Source organism: Ambystoma mexicanum, chromosome 11 (genome assembly GCF_040938575.1).
Source record: "Ambystoma mexicanum isolate Mex_15411 chromosome 11, UKY_AmexF1_1, whole genome shotgun sequence".
NCBI lineage: Eukaryota > Metazoa > Chordata > Amphibia > Caudata > Ambystomatidae > Ambystoma > Ambystoma mexicanum.
The window spans coordinates 1,439,309,525-1,439,336,021 of record NC_090934.1 but is presented as its reverse complement, the minus strand read 5'-3'; the positions used below and the strand labels follow the sequence as shown (position 1 = coordinate 1,439,336,021).

Sequence of the window (26,497 nt, the reverse complement as noted above, 5' to 3'; positions counted from 1 at the left end):
GACCCAACATATGAATCTTTCTTTTACGAACTACTTCTGAAAACTTTGGCAAACACTTTTCCGTTTAACTACCAGAACTGCTTTTATCTGTACAAGACTTGAACCCATTCGATTGCATTGAATTGACTCCTCTGGTGAACTCAAACTATTTGCACTGTCTTAGAGTTACTCTAATATTCTTTTTATTAACATATGCCATTTTGCTCCTCCTTCAAAGTAGTTTAAATGCCTCAGACCCGTACCGTGTCAAGTATTGAAGTATATTTTTGTGTGATCTAGATTGTCTCCTTCAAGTGAATGCTTTATAACTGACTGTAAAATAAATGAAAAAGTGTTTTACCAAGAAACCTTGAGTGTAAAAGTCTATTTGAATACTTGTGATTGTAGATCTCTGTGTAACATCAGCTCCCATTCCCCTCTTGAGATAAGCCTGGCTGCTCAGCAACGCTTACAAAACTGTGTAGTACAGACTTGTACCAAAGGTTGGTTTTGCTTACAACTGTAGTCTGTGGAGTGGTCCCAAAGGGTACTGAATATAAACTTTGCCTAACATGAGGATCAGACAATCAATTAAACATTAGGATACATCTACATGACATTTAAAGCATACAGGGCCATACATGATGGACAACATTATATGTGTCCATCTTATGTGGAAGTTATATTTGCGGAACGCTATGTACTAGCTTCTCATTCCTCAATGGTAGCTCATGGTCAGTGGTTAATGCTGGATATGATATGGCATTTATAATGCGCATATACACCAGTGTTTCAAGGCGCGACGAGGCAAGGGAGGGGGAAACAGAGGGAAGACAGACAATGGTCCTACTAGGCCAGGTCTCATTCAGATCGCGCAAGTGCATGGGAAGGAGGAAAGTGTGAGGGGGTAAAGGGGAGGGACAGTGCAGTACATGGCATGATATAAATAACAAAGTAAATGTACAGCCAGCAGGTGGCAAGTGCAAGGGTACATGTAGACATCAGGTGTCAAGTGCTGGTAGTGGCAGTGTAGGGATACAGAAAAACAGTTACCAAGTGCGGGTGTTGCCAGGAAGGGAGTGCAGGAGTGCAACTGGCAGGGGAGGGAAGCTGGGCCCGAGATAAGAGGGTGGCCAGGTAACCAGTGCAGTTTCAGTATGAGCCAGGGGGTCAGCAGGAGAGAGGAGGAGAAAAAGCAGAAGCAAAGAGAAAGGTTTTGAGGTACTTCCGGAACCGGAGATGGTTCTCCTCAAGTTTCAGGGAGGGTGTTCTAGAAGGAAGCCCCAGCCGAAGAAAGAGATCTATCACCAACCCGTTGCTTGGAGAAGCAACTGACCCTGAGGGAGTTGGAGGCGGATGAGCAGAGAGCTCGAGAAGGAAGGTATTTAGGAAGAGAGAGTTGAAGGTATTGAGGCCCCAGGCCCCAGAAGTCCTTATGGATATTACAAAGGGGTTTTGAACTTAATCCTCGCAGCCACTGGGAGCCAGTGCATAGATTTCAGTCCTGAAGAGATACAATCCCTAGGCTTGAGGCCAAGGACAAGTCTCGCAGTCCTGTTCTGGATGAGTTGCAGACGGCGGAGAGTAGAAGCGGGCAAATTTAGAAAGAGGCTGTTGAAATAGTCCCGCCTAGAGAGAACCTGAGCTCTGGAGACAGTTTCTGGGGGAAGAAGAGGAAAGGAAATTCTCTAAGTAGGTGCAGCTGGTAGTGTGACTTCTTAGAGATGTCAGAGATGTGAGGAGAGTGTGGAGTCGAAGAGGACCCCAAGGCTTTTAGCCTCATCAGGTGGGAGCAGGAAGAGGGCCAAGAGAAGCCGGCCAGAGAGTGACAGGAAAGGAGGGAGCGGGTGTGCCGATGAGGAGAATCTCGGTCTTACTGGCATTAAGGCAGAGATCATTGGCGGCACAACACTCCTGGATGGTGGACAGACAGTCAGAGATGAGAGAGGGAGAAGAGGTGGCTGAGTGTAGCCTGAAAATGAGCTGAGTGTCATCTGCATAGCACTGAAAGTTGGGGCAGAGCGTGGCAATGCGTTGGGAAAGAAGTGCCAGGTATTGGTTGAACAGCCAGGATGAGTGGTTGGACCCCTGGGGAACACCGCAGGTGGAGATAGAGATAGAGGAGAGGAAGGACCCAAGTTGAACCTGGGAGCGTCGATCAGAGAGGAAAGAAGTCAGCCACACCTGGGCCTGACCGGTGATCCCCAGAATACTGTAAAGGCGCAGAAGAAGGCTGACACAAAGGTAGCATATTTGGTGCTCAAGACTTATTAAACAAGAAAGCAAGAGAATCCCTATCTATTCATATGAGGGGTTTCCCTGGCTCAACTAAAGATAAGGTGCCTATCAGGATGTCTGACAATTTAAGTGCCCACCATCCTGTGTCAACAAAACCTTACTCCGAAGGGATTGTGTCCTCTGACATATTCCTTATCTTCGATAATTCGTCTCCAGCTTGCTGGCCTCGGAAATTTTTTCTCTGTAGAGGGTGCTGCGCGTCGACGTCCACTGAGTCGATGTCCCTCGACAGCCACCGTATCAGTGCCGACGACACCATGCCCATAAATAGCCACGCGCCGCGTCCGTTGCTCAGTTCCGTTTTTCCGCGCCTCGTGGGGCCTCGGAATATCGTTGCTCAGTTCAGTCAGATAAACCTCTTATATTTACTCGATAAAACCAACTTGTTCTCGATGGCTTCTTCATCCGAACCGACGACTCCGCGGTCTGGCTTCAAAAAATGTCGAGACTGCGGAAAGAAAATGTCGATAACGGATCCTCACAGGATCTGCTTGTGGTGCTTGGGAGCCGAGCACCACTGTTCGGAGTGTGAGGCCTGCATGTCCATGACGGCGAAAGCCTTGAAGGAGCGCAAGGGGAAGCTCGAGAGAGGTAAGTCAGTCAAAACCTCCTTGAAAGTTTCTTTGGCCGAGGCATTAGTCTCCTCGCCGTCAAAAACATTCCCATTCTAGGTCTCGAAGTAGCTCCCACCACTCGTCGAGATCTAGACACTCAAAGAAGAGACGTCGAAGATCCCCTTTCTCGTCATCTTCTGTTTCCCCAGAAAGGGTCTCCTGCCCCACAAAACACAGCTCTCAGGCTGAGTGAGAGGAATTCAGGAAGAAAATGCTAAGTGTCTTCGGGAAAGCGGCCTCGACCCCCTCGAAGACAGCGGAGGGTGATACCCTGGGTGAAAAACCACAAAAATCGAAACGCTGCGAGTTGTTGCACCCGGCAAAAGAGTACACCCGCGAGCGCCACGGGCCATCGGGTAAGAAGGCACCATCTTCGACGCCGTCGTCGAAGATCCCCTCGACGCATGGATCGGCGCCATCGACGCCGTTGTCGAAGGGTTCTTCGACGCGTCGGTCGATCGAATCGACGCCATCGTCGATGCCGACATCGACGCCGATAAAAGAGAAAACCACGGCTACTTCACAGCCAACGGTTATACCAAGAGCCTCCGGCACGACGCCGAGAATGTTGTCGACATCCTTGAGTAGGATCCCGATCCTCTCGAGTTCTTCGAGGCCTCTTCCAGTTTACTCTACGCCTTTCTCGGCGCCTTCGAAGCCTTTCACATCGGTGTCAACGAAATCGACGTTTTCTCGCCCAATAATGACAAGTTTGGCTCCTTCTGCCTTAGAGTACCCCAGATTATCTTCAATTTACGAAGAAGGGGAGGATTCTGACCAGGAAAGACCCTTCAGACTGCAGAGGACCACACCACCCGTTTCAGAGGATTTTACCTCTGAGGAAAGAAGTGGGCTGGACACTTCGCCAGAAGTGGAATTTGTAAAACCAGACCCAGGGGAACATGCCGAAACCCCTATAGAACCCTGATGGCTAGGATTATTGAATTTATGGGTTGGTCTGCGCTTTCACCTGTTTTTCAACAGTGACCTTACAGACACACTAGAGAAAGGTCCACAGCAGAATCCTGTTGTCCCCTTCTATGCAGCCTTACAAAGGAAGATTTCATCAAATCGGGAAACTCCTGAGGTTATCCGTGCAGTCAATAAAAGATTGTCAGCCAAGTATAGGGTAGCTGCGGCTGACCCTGAATATTTATCAAAACACCCGACTCCAGAGAGCCTGGTGGTTCAAGTGGCAACTTCATCGAGCAGCAGATCTACTTACCCTACTGTCACACAGGATAGAGATGACAAAAGGTACGATTCTATGGCAAAAAAAGTATTTTCGAGGGGATTGGGTCCTCTGACGTATTCCATATCTATGACATATCTATGACAGGTAATGTCCACAGCTGTGCTGCTTCGGAAAATCTTTGGCGTCTGCGTCCTGCGTCGATGACGTTGATGCGCCGTCCCCGAGGCCCTCCTCCGACGGCCGACGTCACCCGATGTGATGAGTAGGACGCCCATAGCCTCAGTTCCGTTTTTTCCGCAAACGTGTTCGCTTCGTGAATCTCGGTATGCCTCGACTCGTTGGAGTTTGCTGTTTTCAGTTCTCGGTTCGTTGAACCTGTTCGGTTTTTTGTGAAGACCTGTTCGTGGTGATGTCTACTTCGTCTTCAACCCCGTTTCCAGCGTTCAAGAAATGCAGGGACTGTGGGTCCAAGATGTCGGTCACGGACTCGCACGACGCCTGCCTCTGGTGCCTCGGGGAGGCCCACGATACGGACGACTGTGTTGAATGCCAGTCGCTCACGGCAAAGGCCTTGCGGGAACGCAAGAAGAAGCCGTCGATAGGCCGGGTGTCTAAGCCCCGGAAGTCGAGGTCTGCGGGGCTTTCGACGGATGACTCGAGGGGCGACTCTCCGCGTCATCGTCGGAAGTCCAGTGGGTCTCCTTCCAGGAGTCGGTCTCGCCACTCCTCCGCCTCTTCGAGGCATTCCCGGAAGTGCCAGCATCTGTCGCCTTCCCCGTCCTCTTCCGAGGACTCCGCCCGTTGCGGGTCGCTTATACCTCCATGCAAGCAACACTGGAGGAATGGGCTTCCTACGGGAAGCAGATGCTAGTGATTCTTGAATCGCAGTGCACAGGTCCGTCAGCACCTCCGAGTGGGGTCAGTCGGCACCGGTCGAGAGACACCGCTCGCACGCCTTCAGGCTCGGGTGGCCGCCACGGCTCGCGGGAGAGGTCCCGCTCGGACAAGGGTAGCTGTTCTCACCATGCCCGTTCCAGGTCAAGACCGCGTGATCCTGTGCCGTCTTGGAAGAAGACGTCGACGCCTGTGGCGGCAAGGTCGTCGACGATTTCTCTCGAGGTTCCGCCTCCGAGGGGGGTCGTCAACGCCATCGGCGCCTAGGTCGTCGAGAGACATGCTCGGAGCTCCGGCTTCGAGGCCTGTGTCAACACCGCCGATGCTGGCGGTGCTGCAGCTGATGTCGACGCCGATTCGCTCGACTCATTCGGCGCCCTCGACGCCTTTCGAGGCGGTGGTGTCGGAGGGGCCCCGTGGCACGGGGTTTGCCCCTAGAAAGGCTCTGGCTAAGGTCAGGCACTGCTTTGGTCCCCAGAGGTCTTCCTCTCCCCGCCTGGAGTACATTTCAGAGGGTGATGAAGGCTCTGATGGCGGCTTGGTTCCGGTTACGGTTCCCGATGAACTTATCTCGGGCCATAGCCAGTTTGATGACCTGAGGCAGTCGCTGCATGATGCCAGTGGACTGGAGACCTCTCCGGAGTTGGAGTTTTGTAGGCCGGAGCCTGGCACTCATGCCGATTCTTCATATCGGCGCCTTATGTCTCGGGTCACCGAGTACTTGGGTTGGTCAGCTCCCCCAGGGGAGTTCATTCAGGATGATCTCACGGACATCCTTGATCTCAGTCTCCCCACTGACCCGGTGTTGCCTTTTCATAAGGCTCTGCAGAGAAGGGTGGCGGCGGCTTGGACTGCTCCTGAGAGTCTCCCGGCAGTGGGCAAGTCTTTGTCGCGAAAATACCATCCAGCCAGTAGCGACCCCTGCTACTTGTCTAGGCACCCCACTCCGGAGAGTTTGTTGGTGCAGGCGGCTACGGCCCCGGCAAAGCAGGCGTCGTATCCTACCATCCCTCTGGATAGGGACGACAAACGTTTTGACGGCAGGGCGAAGAAAGTGTTTTCTTCGGGGGGTATGGCGCTTCAGGTGGCCAACTCCATATGTGCCTTGTCTCGATTCACACACACACTCTGTGGAACTGTGTTGCATTAGCGGCTGAACATATTCCCGAAGGGGACGAACGGGATGGTTTCCTTGCGATGGTTCAGGATGGCAAGGATGCCATGTGTGAGGCCATTCAGTCGGGTCTGGACTTGGCAGATTGTGTCAGCCGGTCCATGGCAGCGAGCACCGTAATGCGCAGGTTTGCGTGGTTGCGGAAGTCTGTGTTCGCTCCTGATGTGGAGTCCCGGCTCCTCAACATGCCCTTTGACGGTGAACACCTTTTTGGCAGCAAGGCTGACGAGAGCCTTGAGAGGTTGCAGATCTCCAAAGCTGCAGCGAAGTCGTTGGGGGCTGCAGTTCGCCAACCTCCGCCTTTTCGTCCTAGGGGACAGCAATGGAGGGGTGGTTCCTTTCGCTATTACTCGTCCTTCAGTAAAGCGAGGGGAGCTAGCAGTCAAAGAGGCCATCGTAAGAGTGCCAGAGGTGGAAACAAAGGCACTCGAGGTGCCAAGGCCGCTCGGGCAGTTGCCTCTTTGCCCTCAGGCAACGCCGCAGCCGCTACCACTCAGTCATGAGGCCAGGTCTCATGGTTCGCCGGTTGGGGTAAGGCTGGCGCAGCATCTTGTAGAGGGGCAAGCCATTACTTTGGATGTGTGGGTTCTGGAGATCATAACCCACGGCTACTGTCTTCCTTTTCGGCAGACGCCTCACGACAATCCACCAGGGAACCTCTCTTTGAAGAGTCCGGATCCGCTCCTTGCGCAGGAAATTCAAGCCCTGCTGGAGAAAGGCGCCATAGAACTGGTGCCTGTAGCGGAGAGGAACAAGGGATGGTATTCCCCTTATTTTTTTATTTCGAAGAAAGACGGGGGATTGAGACCCATCATGGACTTGCGCGGTTTGAACAAACTCCTCAGGAAGGACAAGTTAAAGATGGTAACTCTTTCTCAAGTCCTCCAGGCCCTTCAACTTCAGGACTGGTTGGTGTCTGTCGACCTCAAGGATGTTTACTTCCATGTGCCGATCCATCCCAAGCACAAGAAGTACCTGAGGTTTGCAGTTGGCGACTCGCACTTTCAGTTTCGGGTCCTGCCGTTCGGATTGACCTCCGCCCCGAGGGTTTTCACCAAGCTCATGGTGGTGGTGGCAGCGCATCTCAGGAAAGGGGGGATTCACGTCTACCCCTACCTGGACGATTGGTTGATCAGGGGGAGCTCTCCCGAGCAAGTCCTGGATCATCTATCCGCACCTGCCACTCCCTTCACAGGCTGGGCTTCTCCCTCAATTTAAAGAAGTCCCATTTGACACCAACACAGTGGCTCCAGTACATCGGAGCAGTGCTCGACACGTCCCTGGGGCAGTGCTTTCCTCCTCAGGTAAGGGCTCTTCACATTCAGCAGATGGTGCGCAAGTTTCAGCTTGCCCAGAATCTCCCAGCGTCCGAATTCTTGAGACTGCTAAGCCTCATGGCATCCTGCATTGTTCTGGTGCCAGAGGCTCGTCTGCGGATGAGATCTTTGCAGTGGGCACTCAAGCTCCAGTGGTCTCAGTCCTCCGGCAGGCTGTCGGACCCTGTTCAGGTGCCGCCCTCGGTAGTCCGGGACCTTCTGAGGTGGGCCGTCGAGGGCAATCTGATGAAGGGGGCCCCATTTTGGATGCCCTGGCTGGAGGTGACGATCGTGACGGACGCATCCCTCACGGGATGGGGAGCTCATGCCAACGAGTTGACAGTCAGCGGTCGTTGGTCTCCGTCGGAGTCCAGACTACGTATCAATCTGTTGGAGCTGAGGGCCGTCAGGCTAGCCCTGAAGGCTTTTCTGCCGACTGTGCGCGGAAAGAGTGTCCTGATTCTAACGGACAACACGGTGGCCATGCACTACCTCAACAAAAAGGGGGGGCAGGGTCACTTCCACTGTGCAGGGAGGCGATGCAGCTCGAGTTCTGGGTCATCCAGCAGGAAGTTGCGATCTCGGCTGTTCATCTGGCCGGAGACGACAACGAGACGGCGGACGCTCTGAGCAGGCAGAGCACGATCTCTCACGAGTGGGAGCTGGCTCAGGAGATTCTCCTGGAGATCTTCGCCCTTTGGGGGACCCCTCAGGTGGATCTCTTCGCCTTATTGTCAACCGGAAGTGCGAAAGGTTTTGCTCGCGGGAATTTCCTCCAAAAGGAGCCTTAGGAGACGCGTTCGTGTTGGAGTGGTCATTCCCACTGCTGTACGCGTTTCCTCCAGTCCCCGTCATCCCGCAAGTGCTGCAGAGGTTACGGAGGTTCGGTTCCCGGATGATCCTCATTGCTCCTGCGTGGGCCCGGAGGACGTGGTACCCGGACCTTCTCGACTTGTCCATCTGCCCTCCACGTCGTCTTCCCTACCGAGACGATCTGCTCTCACGGGTGGGGGGTCAGGTTCTCCATCCAGAGGTCATATCCCTCAACCTTCACGCTTGTCTTCTGAAAGGTTGAGGTATAAGGATTGGGACCTCCCTGAAGACATGATGGAGGTGTTGCTCTCGGCCAGGCGGCCGGCAACAAAGTCACTGTACCGTTGCCGTTGGAGAAAGTTCTGCGACTGGTGCAGAGTTAAGAATGTGGATCCTTTTGTTTGTGACATTCCCATGGTTGTCTTTTTTGCTTTCTTTGGCCCACAGGGGCTTGCAAGTGGGGACCATTAAAGGTTACCTGGCGGCGCTGTCCATATTTAAGCGCTCGTCTGAGGAGTGTTCCTATTTTAAGATTCCTTTAATTTCGCAGTTTTTGAAAGGGCTCACTAATGTGTTCCCTCCCTCACCTTTTCTGGTGCCAGGTTGGGATTTGAACCTTGTTCTTAAGTTTCTTATGGGTGCTCCGTTTGAGCCTTTACATTCTTGCCCTTTGAGGCTGTTGACTCTGAAAACTGTGTTTTTGGTTGCGGTTACTTCCGCTCGCAGAGTGAGCGAGTTACAGGCACTTTCAGTTAAGCCACCCTTCACTGTGTTTCATAAGGACAGGGTTGTCCTTAGAGTTCGTCCTTCTTTTCTTCCGAAGGTGGTTTCGGAATTTCTTTTGAGCCAGAAGGTTGTTCTTCCGGCGTTCTATCCTCCTCCACATCCTGGTAAGGAAGAGGAGAGGCTCCATAGGCTTGATCCTCGGAGAGCGTTGAGCTTTTATATTTCGCGCATGTCCCGGGTCAGAGTGGGCGATCAACTTTTCATTGGTTACGCTGGAAAGCGTTTGGGACAAGCTGTGACGAAACAGACTTTGTCTCGTTGGATTATTTTAGCTATCTCCGGGTATTACCGCTTGGCGGGTAAGGACTCTCCGGCTGGCTTGCGGGCCCATTCTACCAGGGGAGTGGCTGCGTCTACTGCCCTGCAGAGGGGAGTTCCTATTCGTCACATCTGTGATGCAGCCACCTGTGCTTCAGTACATACTTTTGTACGTCACTACTCCCTCGATTCCATCAGAGGGCAAGATCTGGCCTTTGGCAAGGCAGTTCTCTATTCCGCAATTTGATTGGGCATGCTAAATTTGTATTCTAAATTCTTTCCCACCTCCTTGCTTGGTACTGCTTTGGGAGTCTGTCATAGATATGGAATACGTCGGAGGACCCAATCCCCACGAAGAACAAGTTACTTTCTTACCTGGTAACGTTCTTTCGATGGGTGGGCCACAGCTCTCTAAAAGTTTCAGATCCGCTCCTCTTGCAGGAAATTGCAGACCTGCTAGAGAAAGGTGCCATAGAACCGGTACCTGTAGCGGAGAGGAACAAAGGCTGGTACTCCCCCTACTTTCTCATACCAAAGAAGGACGGAGGACTGAGGCCCATCTTGTACTTACGAGAATTGAAAAAGTTCCTCAGGAAGGACAAGTTCAAGATGGTAACTCTCTCTCAGATCCTTCAGGTCCTCCAGCTCCAGGACTAGCTGGTATCTCTGGACCTCCAAGATGCTTATTTCCATGTGCCAATCCATCTCAAACACAGGAGATACCTGAGGTTCGCAATTGGCGGCTCTCATTATCAATTTCGAGTTCTGCCATTTGGGCTGACCTCCACCCCGAGGGTCTTCACCAAGCTAATGTCGGTAGTGGCTGCAAGTCTAAGGAGGGAAGGGAGCCACGTCTACCCCTACCTGGACGATTGGCTGTTCAGAGCTGTATATTCGGAACAAGCTCAGATCCAGCTAGATTATGTCTGCCACTTCCTTCACAAACTGGGCTTCTCCTTCAATTTAAAGAAGTCACAGATGATACCATCGCAGAGACTCCAGTTCATAGGAGCGGTCCTGGACACTTCCCTGGGAAAAGCCTTGCCACCAGAGGTGAGGGCTCAAGATATTCTGCAGATGGTCAACAAGTTTCAAAATGCCCAACATCTCCCAGCCTTCAACTTTTTGAGGTTGCTAGGCCTCATGGCATCCTGCATCTTCCTTGTGCCAGAGGCTCGCCTGAGAATGAGATCTCTCCAGTGGGCACTAAGCACCCAGTGGTCACAATACTCGGGAAGAATGACAGATCTCCTCCGGATTCCAGACAAGGTAGCCCACGACCTTCAATGGTGGGCCTATCCAGAGAACATCTTGAAAGGAGAACTGTTTTGGCAACCATGGCCGGAGATAACTGTAGTCACAGACGCCTCACTCACGGGGTGGGGAGCCCATGCCAATGACTTGACCATCAGCGGTCGTTGGTCTCCATCGGAGCCAAGACTACACATCAACCTTTTGGAGCAGAGAGCGATCAGACTACCGCTGAAAGCTTTCCTGCCATCAGTACATGGGAGAAATGTCCTGATAATGACGGACAACACGGTGGCCATGCACTACCTCAACAAAAGAGGAGGCGTAGGGTCACTGCCACTGTGCAGAGAGGCAATACCGCTCTGGTTTTGGGCAATTCAGGAAGGAATCTCTCTATCGGCAGTCCACCTAGCCGGAGAGAAGAACTTGACAGCAGACGCTCTGAGCAGGCAGAGCACAGTCTCCCACGAGTGGGAGCTAGCTCAGGAAGTCCTTCAAGAGATCTTCGCCCTTTGGGGAACCCCTCAGGTGGATCTGTTCGCCACCAGCACCAACAGGAAGTGCGATCTGTTCTGTTCAAGGGAATTTCCCCCGAGAGGAGCTCTAGGGGATGCGTTCGTAGTGGAATGGGAGTTCCCACTCCTTTACGCGTTTCCACCAGTCCCTGTTATTCCTCAAATGATAGGAGGTTGAGAAGATTCTGGAAAACCATGATCCTAATTGCCCCGGACTGGGCCAGGAGAACATGGTACCTGGACCTTCTAGATATGTCCATCTGTCCTCCAATCCGTCTTCCACTCAGAGAATCTTCTCTCACAGAAGGGAGATCAGTTTCTCCTTCCAGACATCAGAACCCTCAACCTTCACGCTTGGCTTCTGAAAGGGTGAGGTACAAGGATTGGGACCTCCCTGATGACGTCATGGAGGTGTTGCTTTCGGCCAGAAGGCCAGCAACAAAGTCTTTATACCGCTGCCGTTGGAACACATTTTGCAGCTGGTGTAGAGAAGAGAATATCGACCCTTTTTCATGTGGTACACCAACGGTGTTATCGTTTCTATTCTACTTGGAAAACGCAGGCCTTCAAGTTGGCACTGTAAAAGGCTATCTCGCAGCGCTATCAATCTTCAAGCGCACTGCGGAGGAACCATCGTATTTCAAACTACCCCTAGTAATACAATTTCCCAAGGGATTAACTAATGTTTATCCTCCAAGACCATTCCAAGTTCCCTTATGGGACTTAAATTTAGTCTTAAATTTCCTAATGGGTACTCCCTTCGAACCACTCCACTCTTGTTCGCTGAGATTTCTCACTCTTAAAACTGTCCTATTGGTAGCACTAACATCTGCTAGGAGGGTGAGCGAATTGCAAGCTCTTTCTTGTAAACCCCCCCCCCATACAATTTTCCATAAGGACAAAGTTGTCCTACAGGTGAAGCCTTATTTCCTCCCAAAGGTGGTTTCTGAATTTCACATCACTCAGAAAATTACCTTACCTTCGTTCTACCCTCCTCCCCATCCGGGGAAAGAGGAAGAAAGGCTACATAGGCTGGACCCAAGGCGAGCTCTAAGCTTTTACATCAGCAGACTGGCTAGGATTAGGCAAGCAGACCAACTGTTTGTAGGATACTCAGGTCACAAGTTGGGACTACCCATAACAAAACAGACCATTTCCAGGTGGATTATTTTGGCCATTCTGGAATGTTACAAACTGGCAGGGAAAGAGCCACCCCAAAATCTTAGGGCTCATTCAACCAGGGGTATCGCAGCCTCTTCGGCCCTCCAAAGAGGGGTACCGGTCCGAGACATATGTGCGGCTGCCACATTGTCGTCCGCACATACATTCACAAGATTTTACAACCTGGATTCCTCCACTAGTCAAGAGACCAGATTTGGCAAAGCCGTATTACATTCAGTTCATTCCTAAAAGGGATACATGACATTCTTACTCCCACCTCCAATTACATGCCACTGCTGTGGGAGTCTATCAAAGATAAGGAATACGTCAGAGGACACAATCCCTTCGAAGAACAAGTTACTTCTTACCTTGTAACATTCTTTCAATGGGATGTTCCTCTGACGTATTCCTCTTCGCCCCTCCCATCCATCCCCGCAGTAATACTTCCCTTGTGCTTGCAGCTTACGCTCCTTCAAGGTCAATAACCAATTCAGGCATGACTTATCTTATGCTACAAAACGGAACTGAGCAACGGACGCCGGGTGTGGCTATTTATGGGCATGGTGACGTTGGCGCCGATACGGTGGCTGTCAAGGGAGATCGACTCGGCGGACGTCGACGCGCAGCGCCCTCTACAGAGAAAAAATTTCCGAGGCCAGCAAGCTGGAGACGAATTATCAAAGATAATGAATACATCGGAGGAACATCCCATCGAAAGAACGTTACAAGGTAAGAAGTAACTTGTTCTTCTGTCCCTTGCACTAGAAACTAAAGAATAATGCAGTACTGTTCTGGTTCCAGGAGAAGGACTCCCTTCTCCTGCGTTATGGGTCCTGGTTTGTTGAAACAGTTTGCAAATCTTCGAACACTCTTGTGTCTCAGACGTTGTAGTGGGGAGGTGGAGAATGGCTCCCTTTGTGTTTATTATTATGGTATTTATTGAGCGCAGACCTAGCGGGAAGCAACAGTAGGCATACAACAATACAGATGCATAACGGAGTGCTTCTCAGAGGTAACCAAGCGCCTTGAAACACTTGTGTATAGACGCGTTACAAATACCATATATCATATACAACAGGGGTAGGTTACAGAGGAGAGGAGCACAGACGAGGGGTACAACTGTACAGGTGGAGGAGACCGCTGCAAAGTGTCTAGTGAGTCAGGTGGCGCAGGGGGCAATGTGATGGCCCAGATGTTGAGGAGAGACTCCTTGAAGGGATGGGTCTTGAGTTCCTTTCTGAGTTGTAGGATCGATGGGACGAGTCTCATGCTGATGAGGAGGAAGTTCCATAGTCTTGTGGCGTAGGCAGAGAAGGCTTGTTTTGTGGACCTTTCTATTTTGCTGCAGCGTGTTTCAAGTCTGCACGTGTCCTGATTCTGGTGGTGCGCTGTCCTCCGGAGTTGCTGAGTTTCTTCGTGAGGTAGCTGGGCAACTTGAGGGCAACTGAATTATAGATGATGCAGCAAGACTTGGAGTTTCGTACGTGCAGTGGTAGCCAGTGAAGGTCAATGAGGGGCGGGGTGATGTGGACGTATCTGTGTAGACCCGAGGCGTGCAGCCACGTGTAGGATACTTTTCAGGGGCACAAGGGAGGATTTCAAGGAGGTCATTGCCCACATCCCGATCAGACCCGTGCTTGAACAGTGGATCTAAAACGGTCTGGAGGGAGGAAGGGCTGGACATTACGCAGGAGGGAGGGTTGATACCAAACTGTCTGAGATATCTTAGTTATGTATGTCTTGAAGAAGAGGTGTTTGTTGATCTGGAGGAGGTGAGCTTGAGTTTCAGTCTCTCAGGATTCATGGTTGATAGCCAGGTCTGTATGTCTGGTTGTTTGGTCTTGTAAGTGAGGAGTAGGAATTCAGTCTTGGAGGGGTTGAGCTTCAAATATGCACTGGACATCTAAGACTGGATCAGCGAGAGGCAGATTTTGAGCCTGTCGAGGTCCTTCATGGAGACGATCTTGAGTTATAGCTTTGTGTCGTATCCGGTCCCAGCTCTGAATCCTGCAGGAGCAGACGATGAGTTTTCAAAACCCCTTAGTCCGGTCCACCCAGCAGTCTTTAGATAATTACTGAGGTGACCAATGCGAGGGGAAGTATATAAAATAACCAAAGGACAAGTCTGTTTCGAAAGCCTCTTTCTCAGACCCTTTCACCTTTAGGAAGCCTTCAACCAAATACATCAACTGGTTACACATAAGCAATTTCCCAGTTAATTTCCTATTATTTTAACGCTTAGTTCCCTTGATTACCTGACTACCTCTGCCCTAAACTTGGAGGTAACTCTTAGAAGAATGTTTAGTTGGCTGACTCTGCTTGCCTCAGAAGTGTCACTGGGAAGTACTTGGAGGACATGAAGGTTTGTCTGATGGGTTTCTGCTGAGACTGTTTGACTCGGGTGTGCAGGATATTGAAAAGCACGGCCAGGTGGTCAGGCCCGTCTAGTGTGAGAGGAGAGCTGTAGTGGAGGGAAGACAGTGCAGTGATGATTAGATCGAGGATGTTGCCTTATGTTAGGTGAAAATTGATTTATAGTAACCCTGTGGGAGACTACACATCCCTTGTCCTCTTGGTATTAGGTAACCCACCTATTGGTATAGGTCTGTACTACACAAGTTGGTAGTTTGACTGAGCAGCCAGACTTCTCAAGAGGGCTACATTTGAGCTGTAGAGCTGTAGCAATGAAATACACAAATACAAGTATACAAATAACACTTGAACTCAAGGTTTCTAGTTAAAATTATTATTTATTTATTTAACAATAGTTTTTAAATAAGCCTTCTTTAAAAAAGTCAATATATGTAGCAATCAAATATACTTTAAAATACTTTCTCAGAATCAACACAAGGCAAGTAGATACTCTTTAGAGATGCTTCATACACACTTCGTACACCCTGAGGTGACTTCACCAACTAGGATAGTAATGGCATTTATATATCTCTTGTACACTTTGAAAATTCTGAGGTTTTTAGAAGGGAAAGGTTGAAGCGGGGAAAAGGGTTAAACAGGTTCTCAAAGCATATGAGCACTTTAAATCTTCCAATGAAGTCTAAATACAAACCTTTCCAAACCATATTAGTCCAAAACCACTTACGAGGGACAGTAAAAATCAGTCACATGGAATACTGCAGGGAGCCAGGACAGCCAAAGTTAATTGGAGCAAAGTCTATTTAGCTGAGGCGCTTCTTAGATAGTAAGTCTTGCACAAAGTTAGAGAGTTTGTTGAAGAAAAATCACTGTAGAGTTCACAAGCTTTTAAACGTGTGGAGGTTAGAGCTGAACTCAACTCTAGAAAAACAGCTACTGCAAGTCTCAACTGAGAAGAGCAAGCTACAGACAATGAGGCAAGTACCCCAAGGCAGAACAATACCTTTGGTTAGAAGAAGAGGTTACAGCTGGCTTCTGTCTGGTTGCAGCGATGGAGATCCTGTGTTCCTGGTCCTCAGTCATGGGGACAAGAGGGAGGACGTCTGGGTACTCCTGCGGCAGCAAGTCGTCGGTCGGTGGCAGCTACAGGCTCTTTTCAGATCAGCTCGGTAAACCGCACCACCACAAATCTTGGACACCGGTTAGGCTTCCTGCACTCTGGTGAGGGGACTTGAGCTCTGGTTGTCCTGCTTCTGGAGGGTCCTGAGGAGACTTCTGGAGCTTCTGGCCGGATTACAGACGTTGCACTCGACTATGGATTTCTCGATCTCTGGCACTCTGTTCCTGCAGCAGCAAAGAAGTACAGCCAGCTGAGGAAGGTCTTCCAGTGGAGTTCATCTCGGTGTTAGTTTGTCCCCCTAACCCAAGGTTAGAAGTCCCTTCCGGAGCTTCTCTTGTCGATTAGAAAAAAAGTTTCAGCACAGCAGGGCTTCACCGGGCAGTTTGACGGTCCAGTAGGATGCAGCAAGCTTTGTTCAAAGTTTCTTCATCTGGTGGTTCTTCCCAGTGGTCTATTCTGCCTCTGGTCCCAAAACCCTTGCATTTTAAGCAGTTTTCTCCCATTCATACACAGCCTAGCTGTCACTCAACCAGCAGGGTGGCTTTCCTGCAAGGACAGCCAGCCAGCCAATCAGGACTGGGTACATTCAGGCTTCCCTAGAGATGAAGGACAGGGGAGTTTCGGGCACCTCCCTTACTTCCTGTCCTTCCAGACACACTGGGGCCAAAGGCTTGTTTCAGTACTGAAGCCTGCCAAAGGCAAAACAAACAAATTGCTCAGACCTGGCTTGGTGCGCAGATTAAAACCCAAGAAAGACCTCGCAAACAGAAAATGGCGAAAAAAGAAGACTGGGGCTATTTTGACACAATGGTCACCCAAGGGTGCTATACTGCAGCTGAGGATTCAGCCTCTGGTAGAAAAGCACAATGGTAGGAAAATTAAACCACTGCCTCCAGCCATTTAAAGTAGTGAGGGTAACATAAACATTTTTATATGAGTAAGTATGAAAAGGGCCTACTAAGAAACCCCCCGGCACTCCACATAAGATGGGCTGTGCTGGACTTATAAAGAGAAATGGTAAGTAAAGTCAATTTCACTTTACTATTCTTGGGAACGGTAGTTCACTCAAGAAAAGGTATTTAAACCTTAGAAGAAATCTAAATAATTTCTTTGTGACACTGCACTGAAGGTGCTGTGTCACCATACAAAAAGTAGATGCCTTTGGAGTTTGTCAGACTCCAAAAACAAAGGAAATCCAAATCGGATCAAAACACATGAGAGGGTGAGAAAAAGGGCTCACTCACTCCAGGGTTAAAATTAAAAAGTTGTAAAGTCCAGCAAAAGAGCTGGCTGTCTTTAAGGGAATTGGCACAGAATTCTCCCTTACACCTTTCTCGTACGTTGGATCTTTCGTGTGCTGTGTGATGCTGAGGGTGTCGAGAAGGCTGAGGAGAGATTCCTTCATCCGTTTGGTGGCTTTGTTGCCTGGGAGGTTGAAGTCGCCTTGGAAGATGATGTTGCTATGTGTGAGGGACAAGCTGACCAGGCCAGTGAGGTCTCTGATGAAGGTGGTGTAATGAATCCAATGAAATCATTACTCCCTTCCCAGTGGTGTGGCCAGGGGACGCAGCTACTTCCTGACCCTGGGTTGGCTTTATGAGGGAGGATCACATGGTGGGAGACAGATGGATGGTGACTGTCCATCGGGGAGAGCACAAAGTAGCAGGAGAGGAGTTCGACCAAGCCAATGTTCTTGATGTCAAGTCCGGTGCAGGGCCACAAGGTTTTGTGGATGACTGCTAGGCCTCGGCCTGTCTTCTTCCGCCAGTCTCCGTTGTGGGTGCTGTAGCCGTTGGGGACAAGGACGTCAAGGATGTGGGTGGAGGTGGGTGTCAGTCAGTTCTCTGTGATGAAGATGGCATCAAGGTCATGTGTAGTGATGATGTTGGTGATGTCAGCTGCATGGGTAATAGCTGAGCGGACGTTGGCGAGCATCAACTTCCGTGTTGGATGGCGAGGGTGATGTGAGTACGGTTGCTGCATTGCGGAGTCCATTCCTTAGAGGAGGGGCGATGTTGTTGACGCTGCATGGGGATGGCCTGTGGGGAACGGAGGAAGTAAAGGCATGTTGGTGCATGCTAACTTGTTGTTTGAGCAGGGTTTCGGGGTTTGGGTACTCCCTGTCCAAACAGGTCTTAACGGGAATGGCCCTGTTCTTCGTCTGCCCTTAACTTCGGATGCCTGGGCGAGAGACGCCCTTGATCTAAGAGGTAAGAGCAGAAAGGAAGCGGCAAGGCTATGAAATTGAGTGGGGCTTAAGCCACGTGACCTAGATCCACTTGTACCTGCTCACCAATTGCAAAGGAAGCTAGGCAGGAGGGCTACTTATGTAGGGGGAAAAAGGTGGCAAAACAGGAAGGCACCAACAGTTTAGCAATAAAGTTTAGCAGTAAACTTTCAAACAATAATTTCTCGCATGTTGTTGGGGGTCGGAGAATTTGCTCCCTTCCCCTGAAATCCAGTCTATGATGGCCCAGGGGATTGACTCCCTTCCCCAGGCCTTTCTGTATCTTATTGCCTGTCTGTGTTACCAGGAGAATGGTATCTTGTCATCAGTTTTTTAGAACCAGGGGCAATGACTCCCTTCCCCTTGTTGCCTTTTCATTAGGCTTTACACCTCCAACACCCAATTCTGAGTGTTAGGAGGGTCCATAACTCAGACTTCTCTTCTTCTTTGATCTGGCCCACTTGGTTCACATCCCTGCCAAGTACTGCCACGAGGAAGATGACTCGTATCACTTTCTTCTTTGGGTCCCAGTCCCTGGTTTCTTTTCTTCTTTCACCTGTCCCACTTGGTTCACTCCCCTGCCAAGTACTGCCAAGAGGAAGATGACTCTTACCTGTTTAGGTTTCCTAACCCTCCTTTGGCTGTCATGGGTTTATCCTCACAATGTCGTCAGTGACTCTCCCTCTCAAGTTCTTTTGATGGTGCTTGGTGTCCTCGACCCTTCATTGGTGGTCACCAGCAGGCTTTCTGACTGTAACTAGAAGGAGAACGTGTGTAGGCTTTCTGCCCCTGCTGTGCCAACCAAGCGTTAGAGTTGCAAAGGGGCCGACGGACAACAACATGCGTCATAATGGGAAGACGCCCGGTGCCTCCTCTGGGTCTCCCGTGCCACTCTTTACCTTGTGGATTTCGGCATGTCACCAGGGCTTCCTGGAATGGTGGCAGTTTGGTTCGGCTTCTGTAGCATCTTGCTTTCCCTGCAGCTGCTTGACTGCGTTCCCGGCTGCCTTCTGTCCTTTCCTCCTCTCAAAACTGCTGTTCACCAGTGTGCTCCTCCAGGCCTCTTGACCATCAGACGTGGTGTACTGCCAACATCCTTGGAGCCCTCTCACTCTTGAACTCTAGGTGCCCTTTTACTCGAAGTAACATGTACTTATGGATGGGACGGAGAATAACTTCACAAACTAAATAACAAGACTGACTCAGGAAGTTGGTAAATAACTGTTTTAATATCAATTGTCTAAAACAGGGAGTACAGCAGACATCATCGGACTTCGCACAGCATAATCTCAACATATCTTGTACAAAAATGTATATACTAAATGTCATACTACGTTGCAAACTGAGAAAACCTACGGGGGATTGTGGTTGGCTCTAAGGGGACGTCGAAGTAAACTTTCTATATGTGATTGGATCTCTTCAGTCAGGTGTGCACTCATGCCCTCCCAGAGCGCAAGTCATCTTCAACAGCGATTAGAAACGCAACTGGTTGGCACGCTTGTACCCTTCTGGAACATTTGATGCTCTAGCAGCACGTAAGCCGGTACCCCAGGTGCTGGTGGGTGAACTTGACTGTATCTCCCCACCCAATTAGCCAGCCATCTCTCATCACTCATACCGTCTGCCATTCATATGGTCTTTGAACTCAGCCTTGTAGCTGCTTCTCGTCTCTGGGAATATAAGGGAGTATAGGCACCTACTATCTTCAACTTGGTGCACCATGCTCCTCGTCTGTTTTCATCCTCAGCTCACGTGATCAGTGACTGTGAATTTGCTCGTATTCTATAATTTATTTATTTTTTAAACAGTTTTTATTGATTTTAACAACAAAAATAAACCAAACAATAAACAGTCTTAGGTGCAATACTATTATTCTGTGTCCATCGCCACCCTGATACTCCCCCCCCCCCCCACCCCCCCTTCCCGAGCCTACTCCACGTCACCATTCTCTATCGTATCCTCTAAGGATGTACTCGATTCTGCACCTGTTAAGGAGTCCTCATCGTCAGAGCCGGTCTGGGCCGACTCAACCAGTGTGGCCACGAAGTGCCTCCAGGGCATCAATGACTCTCCCAGGTCACCCCCCCCTGTTAACTGCTTCTCCCCACAACTCTGTCTCTGCTTCCACCCATTTCTGAAGGTCGCGCCACCACACCTCATCTTCGGTCTATTATTAGCTTTCCAGCCCATGGCAATTCTACACTTGGCCAATATATAGGCCAAGTCCTTAAGTTTACTCACATGTTTCATCTTGCGTGGCCTGGGAAACCCGCCCACCATGCACGCCCACAAAGATTCCACTTCTAGTTTAATCCCTTTCTCATTCAACCGGTGGGCCACCTCACCCCAGAATCTCCCGATTTCGGGGCAAGCCCAGAACATATGTATCATTCCCGCATCCACTTCTCCACACTTAGGACAGGTTTGTATCCCAGAATTCTTGAATCGTGCTATCCTCTGAGGGGTCATGTACGCCCTATGGGTGACGTACAACTGGATTTGCTGCAATCTCGCATTTCTAGACACTTTTTTGTGGTACCTCTGAGCTCTCACCCACAGCCCGTTCCTCAGCTTCCTCTTCCCAGTCCCTACCCAACTGGTGCACTTCCTTACCCACCTTGGACATAAGCAGTTCATAAAGTCGGGAGACCTCATGGCCCCCATCTGACATATACATTGTTTCTATGGCCATGTCAGGCTGACCTTCCAGCACTGTCCGCCCGTATTCTAGTATTTAATAGTCTTTAATAAAGAAACTTGGCACTCATGGTGTTCTCTCTTTGCAACTTAACAAGGGATGCCTTGGCTTATCACGTTTTACTGTTCTTAGCAGTTGCTATCAGTTCTTTGCGGTTTCCTGTCTTTGACACCAAGCCAGGCAGCCTCTTTTGTCTGCCTTCGAATTCGAGCCTACCCTATTCTTTGCTGCGACACACACAGCATTCAATCCGTCCTCTTCCATGGAGACCTGCTTACTAAATTGAATCATCGAAAGTCCAGAACTCTATATATACATATATGTTGCGGCACCGCCTGCAATCTATATACTACGTTAATGTTAATGTTAATGTTAAAGGTCATTTGTACCGCGCACTTTCACCACCGGAGTGGTCCCCTGGCGCTCTGGCGGCTCTGAAAGAGGGGGGGATAGTGGGTTAGTGGGTGGAGGCTGGAAAAGTGCAAGATTGCAGTGATGTGCTGTTGGCAGCCTCAGCCTGGTGGTTCCGTCGGCTGGGCCTGGGGTGTATGCGGCCGGTAGTCGTCGTGTGCTGGTGTGCGAGTCTATGTGTTTTTTTGTTTTGTTGTTGCAATGTAGTGAAGTTCGTGCGGTTTGCTGCGCTAGAGGTTTGTGGTTGTGTTTGGTTTGGAGTTTGAGAGGTGTATGCAGAGAAGGAAATTGTTAATGGTATTCGTTAGTCATCTCTATCCTGGACTGAACCGGTTGGGCTCGTGTAATCTTACCCGACGGGATGCTTGTACACCCTTAGCCTCAGGAGGTACGTGACCGATTTTCCATTCGAGGCCGTTTGAGGATCTAGCTGTCCCCTCCGCCCGCTCCCTTAATAAACCTTGCATGCTCCTCCCCCCCCTCCAGATGACTAGCGCCGCTGCTAGTGTCCATACACCCGGTTGTGTGGTGATTGGTGGTATCTTGTCTGTTCCACAGCCTCGTGGGACCTAGTTGTGGCTGTAAGGGCAGTGGGGGATGGTAAGGGTTGGCTGGAGTAGTTGTATCCGTTTCTCTGGGTCTCGCGGGTGGACCCCTGTTATACGTAGGACCCCTACGTATAGCCAGCCTTATGATTACTTAGTCTCTAGTTGCATTGCAGCGTCAGTAAAATTGTAAAACGGCTTGTGTTTCCTGCAGTGCTCTTCACACGGGCAATCTTCATTCCGCTCTTGAAAGTCTTCTTAATTCTTTATTTCGCCATCAGATTCTATATCACCTATACATTTTCTTCTTCGGTCATCCTTCCCAGTGCGTCACTCTCTTCTTTTCGTGACATCACTTCTCCTTTTCACATCTTCACACTTCTTCAGGCGCTCCTCTCAGGAGACCATCAGTCTTTCGGGGATTCTTCGCATAAGGCCTTCTTAGTGAATACCTCATCTCAAAGACTCTTCGTGGTACAGGTACCATTACTGGCGTTGCACATGTGTTAGGCAGAGTTTGAATGCAGTACCCTCTGGGAACACTACAAAAAACTATGACTACAGGTATAGGCAACCCAACCTTTGGTATAAGCTTGTACTACACAGTTTTGGTAGCGTGTTGAGCAGCCAGGCATATCTCAAGAGGGAAAATGTGAGCTGTAGTGGAGTTACACAAAGATTCACAGTTACAGATATTCAAATAAACTCTTACACTCAAGGTTTATTGCATAAACAATTATTAATTTATCAGTCGGTTATAAAGCCTTCTTCAGAAGGGAGCAATGAAATGGTAGCACACACATACTTCAATACTGTACACTTTGAGTTTCTGAATCAGACAAGACCCTTTTGGGATGGCTCACAGACACAACCCACACCCACAGGTGACTTCAGTAACAAGGGTGCGGGGGACATTAATATCTTACTGTTGGCATTCAGAACACTCTTTAAAAGTTGGTAAAAGACAAAGAGACTTTTAGAGTTCACTTGAAGAGTTATTCAATTCAATAGGCTAAGCCAAAGTCAATGGGCAAAAGTCTTGGACAGGATAAAGCACTTCTGGTAAGTAAATGGAAAGGTCTTTTCACAAGTTCTTAGGAGTCTTTGATGAAAAGAAGAATCAAATGTAGGGCCACAAGCTGATTAGACTTGTTATGAGTTGTAGAAGTTATAAGCACTTCAACAGTAAGAGGTACGTTCTTAGACTTGTTTTACAGTACCTTGTTAAAGAAGAAAAGATGCAGCTGATGACTTCTGTTCCTGGGCCTCAGTCGTGGGGACAAGAGGGAGGATGTTGGGGGACTCACTGCACTGGGACTGCCAAAACCCACAACCGGCAAACTTCACTTTCAGTGGCTATTTCGCGTTTCCGCTACCGCAAATAGCAGCAACGCGGTTCCTGGCTGTCAAGGTGGACTGTCCTTGTTTCTGGTGTCCTGCACTCTGCTGAGGGGGCTCAGGCTTGGTCAGTTCTGCTTCATGGGAGTCCGGAGGATCTTCCAAACGCTTTAGGCCAGCTTAAAAGTAACGCACACTATCTGGTGTCCCTCTCCCTGGCTATACGGTTTCCTGCAGTAACTCTGAGGAAATTAAACCAGCTCCGAGATGGGTGTCCAGGTGGCTTACTTTGGAGTTGATTGGTCCCACCAACTCAAAGGGAGAAGTCGTTCTTGCAGGGGCTTCTCTGTCGATGCGAACTTGGCAAGTTGGCACTACAGCATGGCTTCACCGGACAAACCAACAGTCCTGGAGTTGCAGCAGGCGTCCTCTTCAAGCTCTTCTTCGGTTCCTTAGTCCAGTAGTCCACTCTGCCTTCCAAGCCAAAAGGCTCACCTTTTATTCAGTTCTCTCCCATTAATTCCAGCCTAGCTGTCACTCACCCAGCAAGGGTGGCTGTCCTTGCCGGGCTCACAAGATCTTCAGTTTCTTGATCCGATCAGTGATTTTGTTGTAATTGGTACTTGTGGCCCAGGAGTCCAGTAGTTCAGTGCATGTTTCATAGACCCACTGGCCCTGGTCGAGGTATAAAGGCTGGCATAACGATTTATCCAAGTTTCTTCGTCTATGGAGTTAGATTGGTACGCCCTCCTACAGGATTTATCCATTTTAATTAATGACCAGAATGCTCTAGGGTCTCTTCCTGCTAAAGTTTTCAACATCGCTTCAGCATCGTTCTGATATCTTATATGTTTTGATGAGTGGAGCCAATTTTTGAAGTTAGACTGAGCTAACCTTGTTTTGCTGATAGCCTCAGGTGAATTCGTTTTTTTTGCAATATGCAACAACTTTCGGACCATTCTTCCTCTAAGAACCACGGCCAAATCGAATTTGTGAGTACCAGATTTATAAGCATCTCCATTAAGAGGCCGGTTAACACTAAATTCTTCCAATAGTGGCGAATATTCAGCTGTAGCAGTAGTGTTAGCAAAATTAGAAGAAAAAGTAGTTTTTGGAAAGGGATCCCACTCTGGGAGAAGTGGCGACATCTAGTGAATCGTTAGAATACCCAGGAGCTGCTTTTAACTTCTGCTTAATCTAATCTTAATTTCAAGTCCTGGAATTCATGGACAGGCCCCACATTAACTTGCTTCCTTGGTTTCCTTCTTACTCCCACATCAGCCTCTTCGCTTTCAAGCTGAATTCCTTCTCACTGTCCCTAAACCTCTGTGTACCCATGCACACAGCCCCTTAATATTGGGACCCTCTGCCACTTCATGTTCTTGCCTCCCCCTGTCTAGCTATCTCCCTCTCTCTCCTCAAGCCTTTCATTCTTATGCCTTATTCTTAATTACTGCCCCTTTATAGTGTATTCAATACCATTATTCATTATGTATTGTACATTTGTTGTCCTTCTGTGCAGCGCTTTGCCAAGAGCGCTATATAAATTATAATATATTTAAAAAAAAAACAAATGCAGTTAAATCTGCTACACAAGCAGCAAAGCCAAAACTAAATTACATCTGCCACCAACCTACTTCACAAAACCTTTATAGGGTGATACAATCACTCTCTGGCCCAAATGAGCTTCTTAAAAACCCTCCCTGTTCCAGAAACTGTACGCGCTACTATAGTTATAGTACAACATGGTAATCCAGTGTTGCAGAGAATCTTCTACTGAAGTCCCCTTGAACACAAACAGTAGTCTGGGATAAAAAGCAAAATGTTTAGTGGTCCCATAACATGAGACAGCAGAACCCTGCAACAATGGAATTTTGCCGTAACTGGGTTTATGTTTTTAAGTGCATAAGTTAACTGAATATGCTTTTTATAATTCTATAAAGCTGTATAAAGCTGTATGTTCACCCTTTTTTAAACCCATGGTTCCTATTTTAAATCTGCTGTATTTAAAATCACATCGAGATCTGTGGTTGAGGTGTGGAATTGCGGTCTATGTCTCGAGTTCCTTCTCTAAAACCTAAAACGCACATTTGCCTTGTTTACCTAGTGAAACATAGCTCCATTCTGCTATACCATCTGACATACATAACTTAATGACTACCCAATTTAAAACGTTTGGATATTTTTAGCTTATTGGTTAGAAGTTTGTAACCTCACAAAGTACGTTTCTGGAGGATTTGTAATGTCATTTGTAATTCCTTCTGTTATTTCTTCTCTTCTCATGGTTCAGAATGTCCTAGGCATCATTAATTGGGCTTTTCTTGGAGTGGATGAAGCACATCGACTGAAGAATGATGACTCTCTGTTGTACAAAACACTTATTGAGTTTAAATCTAATCACAGGCTGCTGATTACGGGCACACCCCTCCAGAACTCTTTAAAGGAACTTTGGTCGCTGCTACATTTCCTAATGCCAGAGAAGTAAGCACTTCATCGTCAAGTGTTCCTTGTGTGTTTTTTTTTGTCACTGTGTTGAAATTATAGCATTTTAATTAATTGAAAACTATTAAAACTAATATCAATAATCAGTTAAGGTAAGCTCTAAAGGCTTTCAGGAATTTATTGATCTCAATACGTGCTAAAAAACAAGCTTATGCAAACAAGTGTTGGAAAATAAATTCCTTCTGTCACTGTAGCGTTATCAATGAATGTATGTATACACTCTTTTCCTTTTATTTATTTGCAAATTGAATGGGGATTAAGTGTTAACTGAGCCAATGGCATGGGATTTAGGATTTTCACAAACTTGTCAAGCTTTCTTTAGGAATTTGGTCCTCAGTCCTTTACTCGCTCTACCAAAGCAAGTCATTCTTCTTGGTTTCAAACAAACATACATTCTCTGGGAGTTAGTGTCTCGTACTTATTTCTTGGCCTTCACTGGGTCTTTCTTGGTTGTTACTGGGATGTTAGGGGTTTTTTCCGAAAGTCCACTTGAGGTAAGACTTCATAAAACAATCTCTTGGCATACAGATCCCCAACTCTTAGTACTAGTCTGTACTACCCAAAGGATCTTTGTAGAATGGCAGAGCTGCCAGACTTATCATAGGTGGAAGATGTGAGCATTAGGAAAGTACACTGAGCCCAGTAAATACACTAGTCTAAAGAAACACATTTTAAGTGTTATATTAAAAATATACATGTATTATTATTTACACAAGTAGATAAATACTTAGTTAACTAACCATACACACAGAAATTCGTAATACTTTTCAAAGGCCATTGCTTTAATGGTAGTTTCTCGCGGTCACAATTGACTGACAGTTCAACCGTATTATCGGTACAACCGCACACTCACGTTAATGCACAGATATGCAGAAATTGTTTTTAGTTAGCAAAACCACATCAGATAAAGTCTTTTAGGAAGTTAAAAGGTTGATTAATCACACAGCAGCAGAGTGTAACGTTCTAGAGATACATTTCAGGCTAACTAATGCTTTTAAAGTACAATCCCTAACTATACGAAAAAGTAATTGT

The 26,497-nt window shown here is 48.5% G+C and overlaps 1 protein-coding gene across 4 annotated transcripts in view; it reads left to right on the top strand.

Annotated features, from left to right (window-relative positions):
• Positions 1-26,497, top strand: part of CHD2 (chromodomain helicase DNA binding protein 2) — a 1,289,637-nt gene that overhangs the window by 471,839 nt on the left and 791,301 nt on the right. For all 4 annotated transcript variants that reach the window (XM_069625070.1, XM_069625072.1, XM_069625071.1 and 1 more), the window contains one exon: positions 25,254-25,444. In XM_069625070.1, the coding sequence (XP_069481171.1) occupies positions 25,254-25,444 (191 nt within the window). The remainder of the gene's footprint in view (positions 1-25,253; positions 25,445-26,497) is intronic.